This window comes from Corvus moneduloides, chromosome 4 (genome assembly GCF_009650955.1).
Source record: "Corvus moneduloides isolate bCorMon1 chromosome 4, bCorMon1.pri, whole genome shotgun sequence".
Classification (NCBI taxonomy): Eukaryota; Metazoa; Chordata; class Aves; order Passeriformes; family Corvidae; genus Corvus; species Corvus moneduloides.
Window position 1 is genome coordinate 67,402,801 of NC_045479.1, and position 22,500 is coordinate 67,425,300.

The 22,500-nt window shown below is 43.7% G+C and overlaps 1 protein-coding gene across 2 annotated transcripts in view; it reads right to left on the reverse strand.

Moving 5' to 3' along the window:
- The window catches only part of KIAA1324L (KIAA1324 like), a 95,186-nt gene that overhangs the window by 25,252 nt on the left and 47,434 nt on the right, over nucleotides 1-22,500 (reverse strand). Inside the window, exons 2-7 of one of the 2 annotated variants that reach the window (XM_032105418.1) lie at nucleotides 21,303-21,423; nucleotides 7,505-7,700; nucleotides 6,683-6,830; nucleotides 4,038-4,124; nucleotides 1,587-1,692; nucleotides 793-945 (exon numbers count right to left, since the gene is read on the reverse strand). In XM_032105418.1, coding sequence (XP_031961309.1) covers nucleotides 793-945; nucleotides 1,587-1,692; nucleotides 4,038-4,124; nucleotides 6,683-6,830; nucleotides 7,505-7,700; nucleotides 21,303-21,423 — 811 coding nt within the window. The remainder of the gene's footprint in view (nucleotides 1-792; nucleotides 946-1,586; nucleotides 1,693-4,037; nucleotides 4,125-6,682; nucleotides 6,831-7,504; nucleotides 7,701-21,302; nucleotides 21,424-22,500) is intronic. The other variant, XM_032105419.1, reaches the window with a different exon arrangement.

The following is a 22,500-nucleotide window of genomic DNA, read 5'->3' on the forward strand; positions in this document are numbered from 1 at the left end:
TTACTCTGAGGATGGTGAGGCATTGGAACAGGTCACCCAAAAAAGTTGTGAATATCCCATTCCTCTAACCCTGTAGAAACTTCCTTACAACACTGGCCCAATTTTAACTCTTGCCAGATAACTTTGCAATATTTCCATTCCCTCTGTGAACACAGGCAGAGGTCCCCAGGCATTTGCCACCAGTGGTGATAGCAGGTGCTATGGTCAGGAACTGATTCTTCAAGGACTTTCTTAAAACTACTACAAGGGAGAAATCTGAAGACCTTTCGACTATGAAGACTAGATTAAGAGCATGTTATCTGATGATCACCACCTAACCACAGCTGGGAATGCAGAGGACTTTGGGACTAGGTTTTGCAACTAGATCACCACATTTTCCAACCACACAGGATGCAGGGGCAAGCCAGGAGAGAGCGCTTGGAAAGGACATTCCTCAAAACCTGTTAAGGCTGAAGATAGTGATGAAGCAAATTCGTGTCATCGCCAACCTATAACACAAATTACCACGAGAGGGCACAGCACGACTGTTCTATCCTTCAGGAGAACTATCCCCTTCCAGGTCATAAAGGTCTCCAGCCCTTCATATTAACACGGATGCCCCTAACAACGTTTGACTGCGGCCCATTATGTATCTATGTGCCCTCTGCATATTTTGGTAAGTCATTCATTTCCCTTTTACATCTCAACTGGAGACTATCATTGCTGGATACAACCACTCTCACATCTGAAACAGCTGATGACTGCACATTCTCAGACCTTCCTGGTTTTGCTTAACCCATTTGGTTTATGTACCTGCATAATAAATGTCTTCTTTACACTTGGTGCACTCTTTAGCCCCTTTCTCAGAGTAAGTGTCTCGTGGGCACACTTGGCAGCCAGATGCACCTGGTTTGTCACTGAAGGTACCAGGCTTGCACGCGAAGCATTCAGATGTGTACGCAACTCCTGTAAGAAAAATCCCAGGAAGAGCGCTGAAAGAGATACATCTGTAACTGCTGCCTACCTGGGCTTATGGCTGAGAGGAAACCAGCTCTATAAAACAGCATAAAAATCAGACTCAGTTTCACCACTCACTTTAGACACTTTGGCTTTGCTGACTCATAATTTAGGTCTTTAATCTTTACTCCTCAATGGAAGTCTGACCCATCTAAGAACTTTAAATGACACTCCAAGTTTTATTACGCTTACAACAGGACCAAAAGAGCAATCCTAGATTAAAAAGGTCATTTAAATATTAACTTAACTGTCACTGTTATGATATATATCTGTTTATCACTGTGGAGAGGCTAACCAATAATCACCGTCTTTCTATACTACATTAAAGAAAACCTGTTTGTTCCTTTTTTTGTCTATTTGCTAAGCCAGTCTTCTCCAGTAGACGGCAACATTTACAAGATAAACTAATTTTCCAGTCTTTACCTTACTGTGAAGTTTTGCTGTTCTGTTTCTACACTTCAAAGGAGGAGACAGGGGACAAGGAGCTAAAAAAAGCCACTTCAGTGATGTAGTCACAGCAGTAGAAATAGCACTTGGCAAACATTGTGATGAAAGAGTGAGATAAAACCTCAAAGACAAATACTACTTACCTTCAATTGTGATGTTCTTCACTAAAACTGGTTTCACTACTTTGGAGCCCATGAGAATCCCTGTTGTTCTCCAGTATAATATATTGCTACCTGATTTCAGAGTTACCTGCAACAACACGTGTGAGTTAGCAGACAGCCCCTTGCCAAGACATTGTTTTATTTCTTACTTCCATTATTCAAATTTCTTGCATCCTAGCAGCTTTTCCTATGCTGTTAAGTGGGTCAAGAGATAATGGGGAAACAGACAGATGTTGTACAGGCATATATGAGGAGTGCCAAAGTGTGCTTTATAAAAATGTTTCCCAACAACCCTGTTGGAAAAACACCAAGAGCTGTTTCTGACCTTGTTGTACGCAGAGTTTGGGAAAAGCTGTTCCTGCCTTTATCCAACTACTCCTGGCACTCAAGAGCTTTTATCTCTAGCTTTATGTTCAGATGTAGTCAATCAGTTTGTTTTTAAAGCCTTCATAACACTTTCATAAAGAAACTCAACATGACCCAGAGTTTGAAAATCCAGTTCACAGGTGAGTTTTGCTTATAGGTTTTAAAAATCAAGCTCTGCCTACATGTAGCACTGCAGTATCATGACCAGTAAGCCAAGCACAAACCATGGCTGTATCCAGCAGCAGTCTCATCCCTCCTGCTCACTTCTGACCACAAACAGCAGATGAGATGAAGAAAACAACCTGGTTTCTCACTGCCCTGACCCACTTTTTTTTTATGGTGTTGTTCAGCCAGTGGCTGCACAACCCCTGTGGAGGGGGCGGTGGGGTGGGGGTATCATGGCTGTGGTAAGGGGCAGTAGGAAGGCAGGACAACTCTTCCAGCAGAAGTGTTGGTGCATTCTGTCCTCAGCTCACTTGTGTAACTACAGTGTCACTCATCACTAAAAGCAGCAGGTTCACCAAGGCCCTGCATGGCCTGCAAAGCTGTACCACATCTACTGGCCCAGTACAGACGGATACCGGCCTGAAAGTGCTATGTTTTCACACAAGAGGGATAAACTCTACCAGCATAAGGGTCCAGCATAATGTGATTTACAGCAGTGAGTGCTGTACAGGCCTGGCAGGACCACAGTTTTTGTTCACCCAGGATAAAGAGTTCAAAAATTTAGCAGAGTAGAAATACAGCATATTGTATCTCCCACACCCAAACATCTCCTACCCATAGGGACAGAGGAGAGCTGAGCTACCACTTGTAACAGGGGAACCGGGACCATATTGAAACAGGCATCAGGTTGTGTAAGGTGAGTATGATACCCAATGCCAGCTCCAGTGCAGCAGGACTCACCTGCTGAGAGCAGAGGCAGCAACTGGAAAATTGTGCTCACAGAAGATACCTTGACAGGATTCGCAGTGCAGAACAAACCCTTCAGGACAGCCAGAACCATCATCTCACCTAGCTTATGTGTCTACATTTCAGCCAGCCATCCCAACAACTTTCATGGACAGTGATAACACCTTCACACCCCAGATGACGAGCTCAGATGACACCATCTCCCATGCAGACTGCTTACATCCCTCAGCTCACCCATGCCAATGCCCTGGCCTTGGATCTACCTCTCAGCTCATGCCACCCATCCCTCCTCACCCAGCTTTCCAGCCTCCCAGTGTAAGCTGCACTGGTCTTGCACCTGAGCTAACAGGCACTGCCAACCAGAGCTGGCTCAGAAATAGAATTTCTCTTCCAGGAGCATAAGCAGACCATGGAAAACAGAGAGTATGCTGCTGCCTATGCCCACAAAAGCCTTGTTCTTCTGGCATAATGTCACCTATGCTGGGCCTTTGCTGATATGGCTCTTGGGAAAAGGGTATGCTGGTGGAATGGAAGCCAGGCCTCAGCAGATTAGCTGGTCTGCACATGGTCCATCCACAGAGCAAACTCAGCCAGCTGGGTCACGGGCCAGCCAAAGGGCTCCTACCCCCAACATGGACAGGCTCATATCCATGCTGCAGGAGCCACCACAGTGCTGCCAGCTTGTTTTTCACACAAGCCCCCGTGGAGCAGAATCTGCGTGCAGTCCAGCCCTTCTGCACACACTTGAGAATAAAATGCCTGTCCTGCTTGTCTCCATGTACACACCCCACTGCTACTGCTCTGCCAAGACACAAGGAATAATCCTGTGCTCTCAGGAGCAAACAACTGTTGTAAAAGATTTCAATTACAATCATGCAAAGTGACTGTGGCATGCAGATTTGCATAAATCTATTTAACCTCACAAAACACTTGATTCAAAGCCCAGGGAAATCAATACAAAGTCTTGCATCTATATCATTTCCTTTGGAATCAGCCCCTTAGGGATCTCCATGACTTTTCCCCTCAGTAGTAGGGAAGCTCTGCTTCTTCAAATGCATTCACAGAAGCTGGCCCATGTTTCGTGTCTCGACAGAGGAAATCACAGACATTTATAAATGGAAAAAGTCTTCATGAAGGAATTTTTCATACACTTACAGAATGAGAGCCCCATTCCCCATTGTCTGTGAGCTTCACCCATTTGTCTGCTGTGGACTCCATTTCTTTGCACTGGTCATTTTGTATCTGTTAATAAAAACACAAGATCAGTGACTACAATCAAGTGCATCTCTGTTAGCATAATGACTTCTGGGAATTACAAGATTCAGCTCTGTTCCTCTTGTCTATATATATTTAGACAGCTGCCTTATTTGTGGCAAAATAAACCCCCAACTTTCAAAATCTGCTACAGGTTAAGAGTTCCTCCAACGGCCCCCTCTGACAGAGATGGCAAAAAAAGAGCAGGATGAGATCTCAGACTTGGCCTCACACTGTATGGTCGGACAAGGATGCTGCAAATCTTGTCTTGCTGCTTCCTCCTCCTGAGCCCATCAAGACTTAATTCGCTAAAAGCCAGAGGCTTCTCAGTCATAGGGGAAGCAGGAGTGGATGGGCCAAAGCTGGAAGACAAAGTATTTTCTCTACAGACAATATGTGCTTTGTCTTTGGCCTGCTGCCACCTGACCTAGGGATGAGAGTAATGCCATCAAGGGAGAGGCAGCAGGCCATGGAGAGTCTGTCCTGGCAGAAGTGTGAGGTTGGTTGTCCCTTGCCCAGGTCCAGTGCAGCTCAGAAGCATTTCATTACAGCAGGGTTTGGTGCACTTCTTTCTTCTTATAATTGTCTTCTCAGATGAAAAAGTACCAAGTCCCTCTGAGGCATGAGATCACATACTCAGGTTTTTTTGCACCAGGGAGAAAGGCCACTTCAACACTTTCAGACTTGACCTGGAGTCAAGGATCCTCCTTAAAGCTGCTCCATGTCAAGTCTGAAATAAGTTGTGCAACCCCACATCCTCCAAAGCATCTGTACACTCAATTCCAACCTAGATCAACAGCATTGAGGAAAAGAGGTGAGAAGAAGCACCTGTTTAGAAGGTAGATCCCTAATTATCTTGTGCAATTGAGCTACAGCATCTTTGTGTCTTGGTTCCCATCTGCAAAAACAAGGTAAGAATATATAGTGTCCTCTCATCAGGTGTAAATGGCTTCAATATGTAAATAGAGCCAAGGAAGGGCAGATCAAACACCTCACCATTTCCCAGTAAACTGCCACTGAAATGCCACTGTCCAGCGCTAAAGTGTCATTGTTAAATATATTTAAGCACAAAGGCATGCTGGAGGAAAAAATTGACTTTTACAGGAGCGTGAAATATGGCTTCCCTGAAATACCGAGGCTGACTAGGAATTTATGGGCATTTGGATAAAGGACTGAACCACTCACTGCTTCTTGAACATGGAATGATAAATTCAGAGAAGGTGAATGAGTGGGATATGGATAAAAGCAATAATCAAGAAGCCATTTTCAAAGCCAGTGCTCAGAGAAACAATATATTCGCTCCATTGCAGGAGCAGACCTGCCAGTCTCTCAAGCAACTGGAGCTGGGATTCATAATCCTGGCACATTCGCCTGACAGCAGAAAGCATATTTGCTGCTTTCTTCCCGTGAAGAAGGCAGGATAGCCTAATACAAAACAGAAATGGCTAAATAACATTGCCTGCATGGTCTGTTATCAAAGTGCAATAGCAATCTATCACACTGATGTAGCAGCATGAAGGTGCCTCCAAGAGGTAATTTTTGGCTTCCTTTCCCAGCTCTACTAAAGATAAGGATACTTTGCACTTTTTTCTAAACTTCAAGAAATATTAACCAACACCAGCTAAGACTTCTCACTCCTGTGAGTTGCCATGAGCTGTGTTTTTCTGATGGAAAACAGAGCTTGTCAGACAGGTACAGGGGCAGTTACAGAAGAGACTGAAAATTTCCAGTCACCTGCCTTTCTGAGTCACCCCCTACTACATTTTTTTCCATCCCAAATGGCAGGTACAACATGACAAGGACAGTGATACAGGTGTCAGTAGAACCTTCCAAAGCATCTCAGTAACGTCGGGCATCTACACCCCACAGCAAATGCTGGTGCTGGGAACCCTCCAGCTCACTGGACACCAACCAGTGCCTCCAGATGGGCAGAGCAGGCTTGCCTTTCCCATTCTGGTCACTGCTGACCAGACTCTTTCAGCAATTTGCGTATACCACGGTGCAAGCCCAGCCAGGCTGTTCCCATGTCAGAGCTAATGATCCCCAGCCCCTCCATTTCGCAGTGCAGACACCTAATTCCTACTGAAAATCACCTGAACTTCTCCTGCCTTTCTTTTCATCTTACTTACTAAATTACTAGGACACAAACTGACCTAAAGGTTTCCACATACTACTGCCTTGGAAGAAGTCTTTTTAAATGTCAAGTCCTTCAAAGACAACTCCAGTCAAACACCCCCAAATGAAATCATCTACCACCAATACCTGTCTTGCAAAAGGCTGGACTAACTGGGGCAGTCATGACTCCTAATGGAAAAATCCCACTGCATGGCAGACAGGATCAGTTCAGACTGAGTTTTGAAGATGAAATAAATGCCACAAGACAGTATAAGTGACAGAAAGAGAAGCACATTTTTTTTATCTTGTTCAGCAATAACAAGCTATGGGCACACAGGGAACTTAAAAGGGGGGAAAGCTGCTGATAATGATCTTTATCTGGGTTGAATTCTTACTATATAAGATTGGATTCACCATATAAAAAGCCTTACAAAAAATTCAAAGAAGATGTTGTTGTCAATATACTGGTATTCAAAGAAGACAGAGCCGGATTTCTTCAGGTGCACGGCGTAGATGAGAGAAACTGTACAGTCATCCCTGTTTGACTCTATGTAATTCCCTCGAGGCGTCCATGAAGAGCTGATGAACATAAACAAAACAAGCCTCAACTGAGATCACAGATACTGAGGAGACTTTTTGTGCACTACTATACAAAAATACGCTACATAATAAAGACCCCAGAATCCCACAACAGCTAACTGCAGTGAATTTTTAAATTTATTACAGGATTTCCATTTATTTTTCAGATACAGTAGATAAAACAATTTTATATCTATTTTTATATGGTAGATGAATAATATAAAATATAATACTTTTCATTAAAACTGCATGGGAAAGGACAGGGTACAAAAATTTAGTACTCAACCTATACAAGAAAGGTTTATTATCCACAGGTTCAATATACCTTCAATTACACTCAGAAACAGCCTTCTGCAAGCACCACAAGTCTAAATAGGCTGTAAAATGACCTTTTAGCCACATTTACTGTACCATGACCCTGGAGCTTTCCAGCTACAAATAAGAGCAGCTCCAGGCTGGTCTTAAACTCACTGGCTGCTGATGAGCCCAAGAAAACCATGTTGACAGCAAACAGATGGGACTACAGATTTTACCTCCCAGCCACTCTTGTTTGCCCTTAGCAGGTCTGGTTACCCTCTGCAGAGCTCAGATGAGTCATTAGGCAGCTCTGTGCTGCTGAGCTGTCTCAGGTTTACCTGCAGCTGCCTAACCCAGGTGCAAACAGAACTTCTTACTTGTTGCAACTGTCGGCTTTACTCTCAGATGAGCCAACGGCCGTGTCCATGAAAGTTGCCACGTTGGAGAATCCTGCTGGCAGCTCATCCCACTCGTCAAACTTGATCCCGCTGCCCAGTGAGTAGGTCCCCTCTGCACATTTGCTGCACACCTGGTTCTTCATCTCCAGGTACTCACCAGAGGCACAGGAGAAAGCTGGGGAGACAATCATTTACAACATAGGAATGGATTCATCAACCCCTATTAACTTCCATTCATTTTTTTGCCACTTAATTAATTAAGACTGAACTGCCACTAAAGGGAACTAAACAGAATGTCCCAGTCCCAGGAACACAACAGCTGAACTACCAACATCAGCTGCAAAATTGAGATGTTCACCTGCTTTTTCACTAATGTGGCAGCACTGAAACCAAATCCCAATGACAGCTCCTGATTCGCAGCTCGTCTCCATCAGCAAAAGACTTTTAGAAACAAAATATCTATTGACAGATTGTGTCCAAAAGCAATTTGTGAAAATGAGGATTTATAAGAGTTCTCCTCACCCTTGCTCACCCAACTGTTACACCTTGAACTCAATTAAAACCACCAGTACTTGAGAGCCAGAACAGACTTTTCTCACTCACCTAAGCTGAGTGTACAGTAGCAGGCTGACAGTAATGTAACACTACAAACCTTGGCTGAGAGTAGTAGACCTAATCCAAAAGTCTCTTCTGTGTTTCTCCTCACATGAACTACCTACAAAGCCTCAAACATCTTGCCTGATAGACCACGTGGTCGTGGAAAAGGTCACCCACAGATCTGTGACTAGAAGATGAGGATCTTTGATTAGGTTGACATTAACATGCTGAGAAAATAACCACTGGTTGTCAGCACAGCAAAGACAGTATTCAAAATCAGTGTAATTAAGGGAAGTATAATTAGGAGGTATATTCACAAAGTGGGTTTTTTTACTGATGTCTCCAAAATTATTTCCTCCAAATAGCTGTATGCTCCTTGTCCCCCTTATCACATCCCTGCCTGCTAAGGGAAGATTATTCCCATTATAAAACAGAAACCTGGACAGCAGCTGAAGTCCTGTATGCCCACAGAGCCCCATGCCTGTGTCAGGAATCATATCTCCTGCCAGGACACTCATTCCAATGGCAGGCCATCCCACTTTCCCTCAGTCCCATGCTGCATCATGTCCTCTTTGAGACTGAACATCCTGAATGGAAAACAAATGAGCACTTTCTGCAGCACAGAGTACTTCCTACAATGTTTGCAGATTTTTTAACTGAACTATGCCAGTCAAGCCAAAGCAGGATCCAGGACAACGCACACAACTCACATCCCAAGAAATGATGGGATTTTCTTCTGTTTCACACATGCCACGTTGCACAGTGACAGATATTTCATACACTCTCTTTGACAGACATAAACTCATTAGCCTGAGAAACTGCAGGATGAGACCATACTGGCAGCCAAGTGGTGAAACTGGCCCAAAACAATGATGCCGGCTCAAGTCCCAGAAAATGTGGTTCCACAGATGTGCCAATGTTTATCCAAACTGCAGAAAAACTTGTATGAGTGTAAGTACTTCAATAAACTCATGGCTGTGTAACACCAATCTCCATCTGAATCCAACTAACAGTTCAGGCTTCCATTTCTGTGCCAGTACTAGCAGGATTTGTTTGTATAATTGTCCTTGATGTCCACTGGAAACAAGATGAAAGGTCCATTTGATGGAATGATCTGCCAAAGGGTCATTTTTCCTTCTTGGTCATATCAGCATAGTCTGAATTTGAACCAGAGGCCTTCAACCCAACAGATTTCTAACCTTGTTGCTCACTGGTGATGGACCAAGAAGGAAAGTAGGCAGGATCCACATAGAGATGGGTGTTGGGCTGGGAATAAACAAGGAAATCCTCCCACAATGGATTTCAGTGAAAGACTGACAGATGGACAAAAAATCCACCCTCAGTGAGGGCAAGTGGTTCACTGTAGGCAGTGGCACACGAGGTACAGCTCACATCCCACCTGACTGACTCTGTGACCTCAGCTCAAGCCATAGGATGTACCTGCCCCTGGGGTGTGAAAGAGCTTTCTTCAGAGACTTGGACAAAAGCAGTGAACACGTCCATGTGTGTCTGAACTGCGACCACACTCTGTACAGCTTTTCACCTTAAATACATAAAGATGTCTTGACTCATTGCTTTAGCATTATTAATCAATCTTGCTTTATTTTATCCTTTTGAAGGGTGCAGAGAGAAGCTATCAGAAAGGGAAGTAGAAAAGTGAGTTCTCTCACAACATCTTTGAACTCTCTAACAGTTTCAACTTTTTTTTTAAAAGAAAGCTAAATAGCAAGAAATTGAGAGTGCTGCTTAACCATTCCAGAGTAATGAATTTCAACTAAGGAGTCAAGAACCATGAGCAATTCCCTGCCATAATGAAGATGCTGAGGGCAGCAGAGCCTCCTCTTCCACCGCAGTGAGGTTGAGCAGAGATTATTACTTTAACCAAACTAATATATTTTAACCCCTCGCAGACTGATAATTTGAGAGAAATAAAAGGGTAAAAGAGATCAGGCCAGCTGCCACATAGGACACATCATCCATCTCTCACCTTCCAGGAAACAGATGAGCCTTTATCTTATTTGGGTGGGGAATTGTCTTCTTTCCTTCTTCTAAGAATTGTATTTCAAAGGCAGCAGCACTCCTCATCAAAACACATCCCCCTGCAAGCAAACTGGCTCTGAGCATTCCAGCTGCTTGCCAGGTTCAATTTGCAGCTGACTGTGGCTAATGGCAACATCAACCACTTCCAGCATTGGAACAGATGCAACATTTGGTCTCGTTCCAGCTGGAGGGGTGTGGGCAGCAAATACAGTGTGTGGTGAGCATGAAGATGGTCTCCTCTCCTAGTGTCCCACAACTTGGTCTTCCACCAAGGGGGAGACCAAAAGCCAGGGCAAACCCTCTTTAATCTAAGTTGCATCAGTTCAGGAGCTTGTTCCAGCTGGAGACAGGGAGGTCAGAGTCACTTGTGGAAGAGCAGGGCACAGACAGATGATCCAGGGCATCCCAGGAGCTTCTCCTTCCTCGTGGCTGCTCCATACCACTAAGATATAGGTGAGCACAGATGCAGCACTTAGCAGCAGCCACAGAAACAGCCAACATTATTGCAGCATCGCTGTGTTTGTGAGGGTGACACACACAAGATGCTGCCAACAAGAAGGGCTGCATCACAACATAGGAAGTTAAGGTGTTACACAAAATCCTGTATTTTAGGCATGTGCTCTGATTCATCCTCCACTAAACCCTCCCTCTTGCTTCAGAATCCAGAGGAAAAATTAGTCTCCCAATGAGAGGGAGACTTTGTGAACACCCCTGCCCCCAGAGTCCATTTGTTTAGGCATTCGATACTTAATTTGCAGAGGAACCATCTCTACTGAATAACTGGACATCACTATTTCCTCTCCCTCTCTGACTTTATTATTACACCTTTCAAATATCAGTTTGGGTGCTACACACCAACTTACACACATTGCGAAGACCGCATGTGATCTTTCTTTCTGTGAAGAAAACTGTGAAGTGCATTAAAAGATTTCATGACTTGCCCCCACCATGGACATTTTTAAAATTGGAAGAACATCCAGAGGCAGTTAGGAACAGCATGACACACTGTGGTGCTGGATACACTGCTGCCTTTGGAGCTGATGCAATTATTGGTGATTCGCAGCTGTTGCTTTCTTAAACTACAGAAGTAAAAAAAAAAAAGATGCTGTGGTTTGTACAGGTGCCCAGCCTTTCTGACAAAAAGATGCTGTAAAGTACTGTTTAACCAGACACTGCCATAGGCAGCCCCACACATTCATACACACATGCAATAAAGCTGACACTGTATGCACTTAATAAAAAATTGACATGAGATATAGTACTAATAGTCACCAGTGTGTAAGTCCTGTCAAATAGACCTCATTTCATTCTTTAAAAGGATTACAAGGCACTTCATAAAGGTGACGGAGTGGATGTAATAGACTTAGGGTTTCTAATACAGTTAGCTTAGTTTTGTGTGTCACTCTGATCAAGAAAGGTAGTGCTGCACAACACCAGCGGGGCACATCTTAACGGGATTAAGAACTGCCTGAGTAACAGATCTCAGATGGGGCTGTCGATAGGAAACCATCCTTGAGCAGGGAGGAAGGGGGCAGTTTTGCCTGCCCAGGACTGAGTCTGATGGCTGCCCACATTTTTATCAATGATCTGCAGGCAAATAGAAAAGGAATGGCATTAAGATTGGCAGGGGAGAGACTGTTACCAAACCTGAGCACACTCACAGTGTGCTTTAGGCAGAGTCAGAGGTAAAGACAAGCTGCTGAGGGCAAGGAGTGCCAGCCCTGCCTGCAGAGGGCTGAAACGTATCCCAGAGAGCAGCAAGCCTGAGCGTGGGAGCAGACCCACCATTCATCAAGAACTTCCACTGTCAAGGCCTCCAAAAAAGGCACTAGTGAGATCTGGATAAATTTAGAGGTGGAGGTAGAGATATGTAGGATGAAATGCATATTACAGGGAAGAAGATTGTTGTAATACTGCATATAGCTGTGATTTGGCATTTTTATGAGGTCACTATGAAACAAAAGGGCTTCAAATGGTTTTAAAATTAGGGGTAATGTCTTGCAGTGAGAGATGTGAAGTGCTTAATCTATTTAGTTTATCACAAGAAGATTGAGAGTCAACTTGATTAATATATAAACATCTCCCGGGGGAGAAAACACAAGATCTGCTGCACTCCTTAATCAAGCAGAAAAATGCGTAAGAAGAGCCACCTTCTGGAAGCTGAACCCAAACAAACTCAAATTGGAAATAACGCACAGATTTTTAATAGGAAGAATGACTGGTTGCTGGAACAATCTGTCATGGCATGTGATGGACCCTCTGTCTCTCAGGTGTTTCACACCATAACTGGACACCATATGAAGAAAAGCTCATGCCAAATACCCATTATCAGCCCCACCATCAGCCTAGCCAGGTGTATTTTAATGGTCTGAGAGGTCAGACTAGAAAATCTAGTTAAAATCCCTACTCTTAAACTCTGTAAGTCAAGATCAGTGGCACCTTACCTCCCTCCCAGGACACACCATGAGGACTGGGGGGCATCCTGAAGCAGGAGCCCTGCCCACAGTGTAACTACTTCCAAGGAGTGCTTGCAATACATCACTTGGCAGATCTGATTGCACTTTACGACCACTTTACAGACATGGAAACAGCACCCCAGAGGGCAAAACAGACCACAAACAAGCTTGTCTCATTTGCCCTTTGACTGCAAGTCTCCAGGGTCACATTCTGTCTTTTAGTACAGCTGTGGCCCTCCTGGTGATTTTGGTGGACTAGGACCAATATTATTTGGCACATTTCACTTCTAGTAACTGACCATAACATTCTTGCATTGCTTAACTCTCTGATGCTGGGGATCAGGACAGGACTACCATGAACAAAGACTGACAAACTGAGTAGATCCTCACACGTATTTGACTACTCAGCTTCTCCTGAGGTCTTTCCTCTGCAGTGCTTTCTCATGTCAAATATCTTCCAGATACTACCACACAGTGAGAGGGATCAGAATATCTGGTATTTCACCAGATGATTAACCAAAGCTGTCTCAGTACCCTGCATCCTCCAACACCAAACTATAATGTATTCAAATGATTTCCTCCTTTAGGAAGCTCTGCCCACTCAGTCTCACCTCCTCCCCCATCCAGCTTCCCAACCCGAACCACTTGGACCCACTACTTCTACCTCCACCACTCTTCTCAGCAGACTTTTTCCTCCAGACATTTCTTACTTAACAATACCTACAACTATCTCAGGTCTTTTGTTTATTCTGTTGCTACTGAACATATGCACATTCATGTGTATACTTCTGTGTCCCCCTGGCTCTCAATAATTAGAATTTTAAAATAAAGACACAGGACTGGCTTTTACCAGGTTGTAACAACATTAGAAGGGGATAGCAATTGAGCAAATCTACACAAACCAATGAAAATACAAAGCAAAAATAATCTGAAGCACTGGCTTTCCAGCTCTCCCCTCTCCATTCCTGTGTTGTTCATCCAAAGTCCCACCACCTGGGATTCAGGTGAGATGCTGCCATCTCCTGCGGGCAGAGTCAGGGCTGAATTGTCTCAGCCTCCCATGATCAGAGGTGAAAATTGTAGCTCAGAAAGGAAACATGAGAGTGGCAGCATCAGGCAGCTGTGTCTCTGAACAGCTGCTGTTTTCAGCAGACACATGCCACAAGCCTCCATGCCTGGAGGGGCAGATGTGGCCAAGGACAAGCCCAGGGAGGCTTTTCAGTGACAGCCTGGGGCATCAGGGTCCACACAACATGGAACCAAGGACCAACCAAAATACAGAACGAGGAAGAAAAAAAGAGGAAGACAAAGGATGAGAGGAAATCATTGCTTCATTATTAATGTCTCCTATAATCTCACCAGCTTCAGAATGTCTTCTGTGAATAATTTATACAAGGCTTCTCCAATAGACTGTGAATAATTGATGTTCGTTTTCTTCAGTCATCATTTCCCAATGTGTTACCAGGAACCAGACTGAATCTTAATTTAAAAAAAAAAAAGGCTGTCTAGGCTGTTTAGGCTTGAACCATACTGAAGCCTGACATAACTTGGTGAAGAGTACCTTCTGTGGAAGAGACCTTTCCTTTTCTTAGGATTAAGTAGTTTTTCCTTTTATCCAAAAAATAATGAAATAGAGCAAAGCTTTTTTCAGTTCACCTCTTTTCCCCAGCTGGCCTGGCACATGGGACACTTTAATTATCATTTTATTGCATCATTTGGATACTGAAAGGGGTGGGTTTGGAATGGAAATAATCAATTCACGGCAGTGCAGTGTAGGGTGCAGGAAGGCAGCGATCACCAAGAGGTCAGGAAGCACATTTGCCACCAGGGTTTCAACAGCCATCCCAGTGGAGATGGCAGGAAACAGACCTGGAGGTGACTGAGCAGCTCTCCAGCCCCCACTGACTCCATCAGGCATATTCTGATTGCTCATCACCCAAAGTGGTTCTAGTGCCATTTGATGTTCTCTGCACACACACACAGTCCTTGCCTCTCATCTCTCTACCAAGCCATAATAAATCCCAAGGTCTTGCCAGCTGCTTCCCTACCGAGAGAGAAATTAATGACACAGAGGAATTTTTTTTCAACTCATTTAATTTACATTGTATACATGAACAAGGTGAAGAATTCATCAGAAGACACTAAGGCCAGCCTTTCCCTCCATAGTCTCACATCAACATGCAGTTCCCAGTAACTCTTCTCCAGGAATTAAATTCTAAGGGTTCAGTGCAAACTCCTCAGCTTTTTAATTATTTACCTATTTTGTTTTGAATCTGTGCTTCAAAAATCCAAAAACGTGACTTGTTCTGCAAAAACAGTGTCTTGCTCATGCACAGAGTAAAAATTCTGGAAAAAATACTTGTAAAACTGGGGTATCTCTCAGGGCATCAATCCACATGGAAATGCCATGGGAAAGTGTAGCCTCAAGCCACAGTCCAGGTGAGAACCTAATACTATCAGTAAGACTCACCTACCTGACTGGAGTTAGGAACACGAATTAGCAGGGATGCTCTAAGAGGAACAGGAATAAACATCTGCTGGGGTGTTTTGCTAAATCACAGCCTTTTAGTAGCAGCTCTCAAACTGTGCTGTGCACACCCCTGCTGGCTGAACAGCTTTGCTCCATGGCAGCCCTGCATTACTGTGTGTGTGCACACAAAACCTGCAGATGCCCACTGACTTCAGGGGAGTTAGGAGCAGGCCCAGTTCTTACCTGCTTGGGATATCCAACTTTACCAAAGACTGAAAGAACATCAAATTCAAAACCTTCTATTTAAATTTCCTGTTATGAAAGAAAAATGCTAAAACTCCTGCTGAACATGTAAATTGCCTTAAAGTGTTATAAAACATACAACCTTAAAAAGGTCATTTGCCCTAATTGAGTCTGCAATTAGCACGAAGATCCGTATCTCCTCCTGTGGTATCCTGGGAGCAGATTACACAAGTTAGAATACACTCAACAACCACAGCTCAGTAGCAATAAATCAGGTCAAATTTTGCTCTCAGACTCCAGTAAAGCACATCATAATTGAGGACAGTCTATTTTCTGAAGTTGGTGGAGCTTTTCACATTTGTCATTTGGTACAGGCTCACAAAACTCACTTCAGAACTAAACCACATTTCTGATTTCAAAGAAGTTGTTCCTACCTTAGCGGCACCAGGTAAAGGTGCACATTGCTAAGCAGGGCCACAGAATCACAGAATCATTGGAAAAGACCTCTAAAAGCATCAAGTCCAGCCATTAACCCAACACTGCCAACTCCACCACTAAACCATGTCCCCAAGTGCCACATCTCCACGGTTTTTGAACACTCGCAGGGATGGTGATTCCACCACCTCCCTGGGCAGCCTGTTCCAATAATTTGATCAAGTTCCTCTATATTATCAATATTTTTTTGTCTCCTTTCTTAAGAAACCTTCCTGATGATAATTATAACTGGCATTTGGATGCTGACTATAACAATGACCCTTACCAGCACTTTTCTCTCTTGAACACAGCAAATGCAACTCCTTTAAAAATGCTCTATTACTCTCACTATAGTTTATTATGCACATAGCACTACTAAAATATGCATATATTTATGAGATAAGGTGCAACCTATTCTTTCCTAGGACAGTAAAAAATAACTAATATTCTGTTAATATTAGAAATAAGGAATAAGAGAGTTAATATTTTAAAATAATATGAGGTCAAAATGTGACCCCTATTTTCCTTTTTGGGAAAAAAAATCTTCTGAGATGAGAATATCAGTGCACCTGGAGAGCACACCATGAGCACACTATTTGGGTTATACTTGCTGAGAGAGGGAAGGAGGGAGAGAGGAAGGAAGGATGGAAGGAAGGAAGGAAGGAAGGAAGGCAGGCAGGAAGGAAGGAAGGCAGGAAGGAAGGCAGGCTCCGAATTCAGACTCTTGAGTGTAAAACATGCAGCATATGGTCAGGCTGGCAGAAGAGCCTGATGGTGGCCACAGAAACAGACTGCAGTGCAGTGTCAGCATGAGGACGATGCCAAGTGCTGCTCCCACTGTCAAATCCCAAAAAGTCCCCATTAGACACTGCCTACAGCCCCACACCAAAACAAAGAGCTCCCAGAGATAACAGCCATGAAGGGGTGCAGGCAAGGACTTAGCCCTAAAGCAAACTGCTCCCTTGGACTGCCATCAATATTTTCTATTTAAAACCCCAAGCAACTGCCCTGATGGCAGTGATCCTTATCAGCTAAATTCCCTTCCTGCTATCAGACTCATGAAGGGATCAGAGGGAGATCTGTGGTAATTAAAAATGAAGGAGATCAAATTTGTAAAGCACATTCCTAACTGTCAGGAGTGATTCAGAGGTCTGGATTCTGCTGAGGGAAGCTCTCTGTCTGCCACCTCCACGTGCATGTATGTACCCTACCTCCAAAACAGTATTGGGAAAACGCCTGGAGGGGACATCTTAAACGGGAAGCAGAGGAGAGACAGAGTAGGTCTAGGAGTAATAAATATTGCCTTTTTCCTAGCCAAGATCTTTCTGGACTTTGAATGCATCTCTTCACAGGAACCCTTGCAACCGTAATGTGACAGCATTAAAAATGTGACTCAGCTCTGAACAAACAGAAACCTGAGAGGTGTCCAAGCAGTCTGGTTTGGCCATGCCATGGCCTGTCCAGAGGTAGCCCAGCCCCACAGGGTGACCACTGAAGTACCACACCATGCTGAATGGGAAAACACAGGCTGCAGGGTCTGAAAGTGGTGATGACTACAGCCCCATACGGCAAGGAGAACAGAAAAAATAGAGAGGAGTGAAATACAGAACAGGACACATTGTCCCAGTGCCTTGCAACTGAAGAGCTGCTACTGCAGCTTCCCTCACATATCTGGGTCACTGCACAGCAGGACCTCCTACAGAACCACAAAAACCTCTCCTGCGAGCCTCCTTCCTCCTTCCCACCTACCACCTACATGGGAGAGGTGTGGAGGGCAGGAGGGTAACAGGAGGGAAGGTGGATCATTGTGCTGCTCGTGCTTGTGGCAAGAAGCAGGTGAAAAACCCTTCTAATAACCAGGTCGTAACATAGTCAAAATATGACAGCCCTTTCTACTATGAACCCCACGACTATTTCTCAAAGGACACTCTCCTCTCTGCAGGTGAACTTTGCTGATTAAGTTTCTGAAGACTCAAAAACAGGGTAGAATCCTGGCAGGTTTCGGAGCCTACAGCAGTTCTAGGGAATGTTGGGGCTGTGCTCAGCAGGACACAGTCAGTTGTGATTTGCAGGTCGCTGTGTGCTTCAAAATGCAGCAGAGCACAGAGATATCCAACCTAATTTTAAATGGGTTCATTCAAATGAAAAGCAGTAAAACACAGCATCCTGAAAACGAGCACATCTCAAGATACCAACTGAGCTCTGGTGCAACAGTTCAATTGCTCCAGACATGGGAAGCACCTGAGCTAACACATTTTTAGCAATCTCAAGTGTCTTTCCATTCCACTGGAGGCCACAGCCTAGGCGTATTTACAGAGCAGGAGACATTTAACATATTGTTATACCATCTTTCAAATTCCTAGTTCAGGCACAATTTAAAGAGAATGACTGCTGAGCATTTGGAAGAAGGAGAGGTTGTCACAGTATTCTCAGGATTCAAAATTAATGACAGCCTGCACGTCACTTCTGTTTTCAGGGAGCAGGAAAGATCAGTGGCAGATATTCTCAAGCAGCAGCATTTCTGAGTAGATGAAAACAGCTGCAAACTTTGCAAAGTCAGCAGTGACAGCAGATGTGTTCCAAAAAACCTCACTTTCTCATACAGATTCCCCCATATCCATTGTGTCCACTGAGGGCTCTACAATCTCAAGGAGACAAAAAAGCCCTAAGAGCTCATGCTGCTTTACAACTGCAACTGCTATACAAGTGCAACTCTCTCTTAAGAGCAGAGACATGGTTGGCCGCAGTGTATCTCATGACTAACAGATGCTGAACAAAACTTCTGAAGATAACCGACCTCTCAAGCTAGAACTCATCCTACCCAGACTGATTTTACTGTAGGCCCTGATTCTGCAGGTTGAAGGACCAAAGAAAGACCCAAGGAGACTCCAGGATTCTACCAAATGCCAAAATGCCAGTGTGATATGTCCTGGCACAGGGTAAGTCCTCTGAGATGTAAGAGAATCTGAATAAATTTCAGAATGCCCAGAAAGACTCACCTCAGAGGATATGGCATAGTTCTGGCATTTCTTGACAGATCTTGGGATAAAATAGCACCAGGCCTAAGAGAGAAGGAAGGCATCTCAAGGAGCCATCAATGTGAGTTGTGTGCAACCCCTGGCCAAGCCTGAAGCACAAATCCCACTCTGCACACAATCCACCAAGAACGTGAGTTGTAGACGCCTCAGATACAGAACTTTTTGTTTTCCTTAAGGTGCAGAAATGCATGCTTTTAGTGTAAGATGTCTTTGGTCCAGCTGCTGTGCTGTCAGATGAGACAGAAGCCACCAGCTTAGAGAATATGACAAGACAGTAAGGAGATATTTGTCAGCATTTTCAACACATCATCAACAACAGACCCCCATGTGCAAACTCTAGAGATTTGCAGGGCAGTCAGTTTTCAAAAGCTGCCTCTCCCAGTTTATCCCACCCACTGGAGAATGGACTGTCAGCCAAACTCTACTCTGGTTAAAATATTTTACAGTAAAAACCACCACATTAGCCAAGCTGAATGGGAGAAGGGTTCCCTGCACATTTCTGCAGTGACTGACTGCTGTTGACAGATTCATGTTTTCAGGCTGAAAGATTGGTTGTTCTTTAAGCAAAAGGTGAAAGACTAAGAGATGAGAAACCTAAAATTACTTTTGTCATCAGAACATAGCCAGACAGCTCCTGAAGCCAGTTAATTTACTATACACAGAAAAAAACTGCAGAACTCCAAGAGCCCAGGGAGATGAGATCTGAGGGCTTCAGTAAAAAAGCCAAATATCTAATTGCTTCTCAGACCAGATGAACTGTCATGGGATTTAACAGCAACATTACAAGAAGGAGATGAGTCTTCCAGTATATTTAACAGAATCCTGTATTTTAGTGTATAATATCAGAGCCCATCTGCTGGGAAAAGTTTTCACCTTGTCTCGCAGAGGCCAGATATTGAGAAGCCAGAGATTCATCTATTGTTGTTATACACCAGCTGAATTCTCATTGTAAGTGATTTAAAGACCAGAAACAGGCACAAATAATAGAAAATGAAGAGGGAAGTGAACCATTTGTTGAAATCTATAGCAGAAAGTTGAGGATAGTGTAATGTTGCTGGACCTTAAGCTATTTATCACAAGATTTAAGAAGAAATAATGTATGTCAGAAAAAACGAGTTATACCTATGTACTCCAGGGTACACCAAAAGTGGTTGTGCAGCAGAAGAAATAAAACTATCTTCTCCTTTATAGTGCAGGTAGCAAAAAGTGATAGGCTTGAAGTATAACAACAGAGATTCAACAGCAGAAAAATCTTTAACAGGAGGGAAAATGAAAAGGACAAAATATATGAGCAAATAGCTGGAGAGCTTCTGGGCTCTTCATCACTAGAGTGCCTGAAAACAGTCCAGCCAAACATCAGCCATGAATGACAGTCCTCTCTACTACAGCTATTTGGGCTGGAGGATGAATTATGGGATCACCTGAGATGCTTCTCAGGTCTGTATTTCTGTAACTGAAAAAGCACCTCGTAAGGATATACAGAGATTCCAGATTTAAAACCTTGGAAACTAAACCCAAATACCAGGAATGACACATTGACAAATGACGCTTGCAAGCAGTCAGAAACCTTCCAGTGATCAACACTGCTACAGAAAACATTTATGTACCTCACACTGGAACATAAAGAAATGAAAATAAACCTTTAGAGAAGGAGAGTCAGGAGTGAGTAAATCTCACCTCTTCTACAATAGAACTGCAAAAACGTTGCCATTGTTCATCCTATTTGTCAGATACAATAATTTATACCCCCTGGTATAAATTACCGCTAGCATCTTTTGTGGAGAGAATTGCTAGAGCAAGGAAGCGTGATGGGAAAGAGCATTCAAACTGGGAAGCTACAAAGCAGTGAGGGATGTGTTTGCAGAGCAGCAGTTCGTTTATATGCCAGATGCAAAGAAGTGTTTCAACATTTTAAAAAAATGGAGAACCAAGTGATATGAAAACACTCCAAGTTGTTAGAAAAACAAATGCATAAATAAATAAAATGCAGGAGCTTCGTCATAAAAATAACTCAGGCAAGTAAGACATTTACCATTCCTTATACATTCAGCTTATGAATTAGCTAAATAATGAAAGTAATGAGAATCTGGACACTATGCAAATATAGTTTGACCACTCCTGGTCACCATTTGGGCAAGTACAGCTACAAATGAACTGGAGAGCTGCAGAACTGGGGAGCACGGCAGCTCAAGACAAGCAACCATACCTCTTCAGTAGTGCTGTCATAGATGTGCCTTGTCTGTGAATCAGCATAAAAGGCTACCTGTAACGGACAGTGACTTGCACAGATACACTGCAAAGACAATCCCTGCTCCACATCTCCAGGAGACAAAGTCGGATTGGAGGGGAAGGACAACTCAAGGAAACTCGGGACATCAGTGGCAGACCTTAGAAGCCCTACAAAGGTAAATAGCACAAAAAGCAGGTAACAGTCTGTAAAATGAAAAGTCACAACATACTGCATTCCTTCCCTTTCACGGGGTCAGGTAGTCCAGAGCACTCCACTGACGGATTCGGGACAGCCACCCTCCATCTGGAGCCACTGCTGTCGCACTCTGTGTACTCGAAGTGGTAATCTGTCTGCAAGCAATTACAAAGAGTTTCAGTTTCATCATAACATTTGCATATTAAGCTCATTAATCAAGACTGGGATTAGCAAACTCAGTTGTAATTAAACCAGAGAGGAAGTAGCTGGCGTGGAACATACTGTGCAGCTTTGATGATTGCCATGTATCATCACAAAGCAAGCACAGCACTCATCAGAAGCTGTGCAGCACAAATGCTAGGGCAGAAGTTGGGATTTGCAAAAGCACTTGATAGACAGGATGCAGATTCCACTAGAATTTTTTTCCCTGTCTCTTAGAGCAGGATTGATCAAAAATTTCTGTCCATCACAGTAGCTGATCTACAGCAGCCAGCAAGGCTTCCTCTTTGATCAATGGAGCAAGCCATACTCAAGAGCATGAGTCATGCCATGATAGGCTGGATGTCTAAGATGGATGGGATGATTCCTTCTGCAAGTGCCTTTCCCTCTTTGACAATTTCAGAGGAATCCCAGGCAAATTAGGGCAGATAAACCCAGTACTGGGATACCTCTGAAAATGCCACCCAGGGTCAGCTCTGAGGAGTACCTCAACGCAGAACGATGGTGTGAGGGGAGATCAGTGCCATGGTCTCTGTGGCTGAGATAAGCCCTGGGCAGACTCAGTGAAAAACAGTTAAGAAACTTCCTAGCATTAGCTAGGAAAGAATATTAGCTATTCATCTTATTAGTAGTATTGACTCAGATCCCACATAAAATCTAGACTCACATTTAATTACATTTTTAGTTTTGAGTTTATAGCTCTGTTTTCAAATTCAGAGCCCAGAAGTTTATGATTAAAATAAACCTCAGCAACATCTCATTCTTCAACCAGTTTGGTACCAAGAGAGAGTTGGGGTGGAGCTGGCAGAAACAGTGAATGACTTTCGTAAGAGGGAACAGACCTGTGTTCAAATGACACGTCCTGGCAAGCTCCTCAAAATGGCTCCACATGGGCAAGGCCACCTCCAGCTCCCTCTGCAGTAATCAAGGTAAAACACTGGCCATGTGCCTATTTTAGACACCTGTTGCAGAGGGGATAAGGAGATAACCCATCCTAGAAACACTTCTTTCTC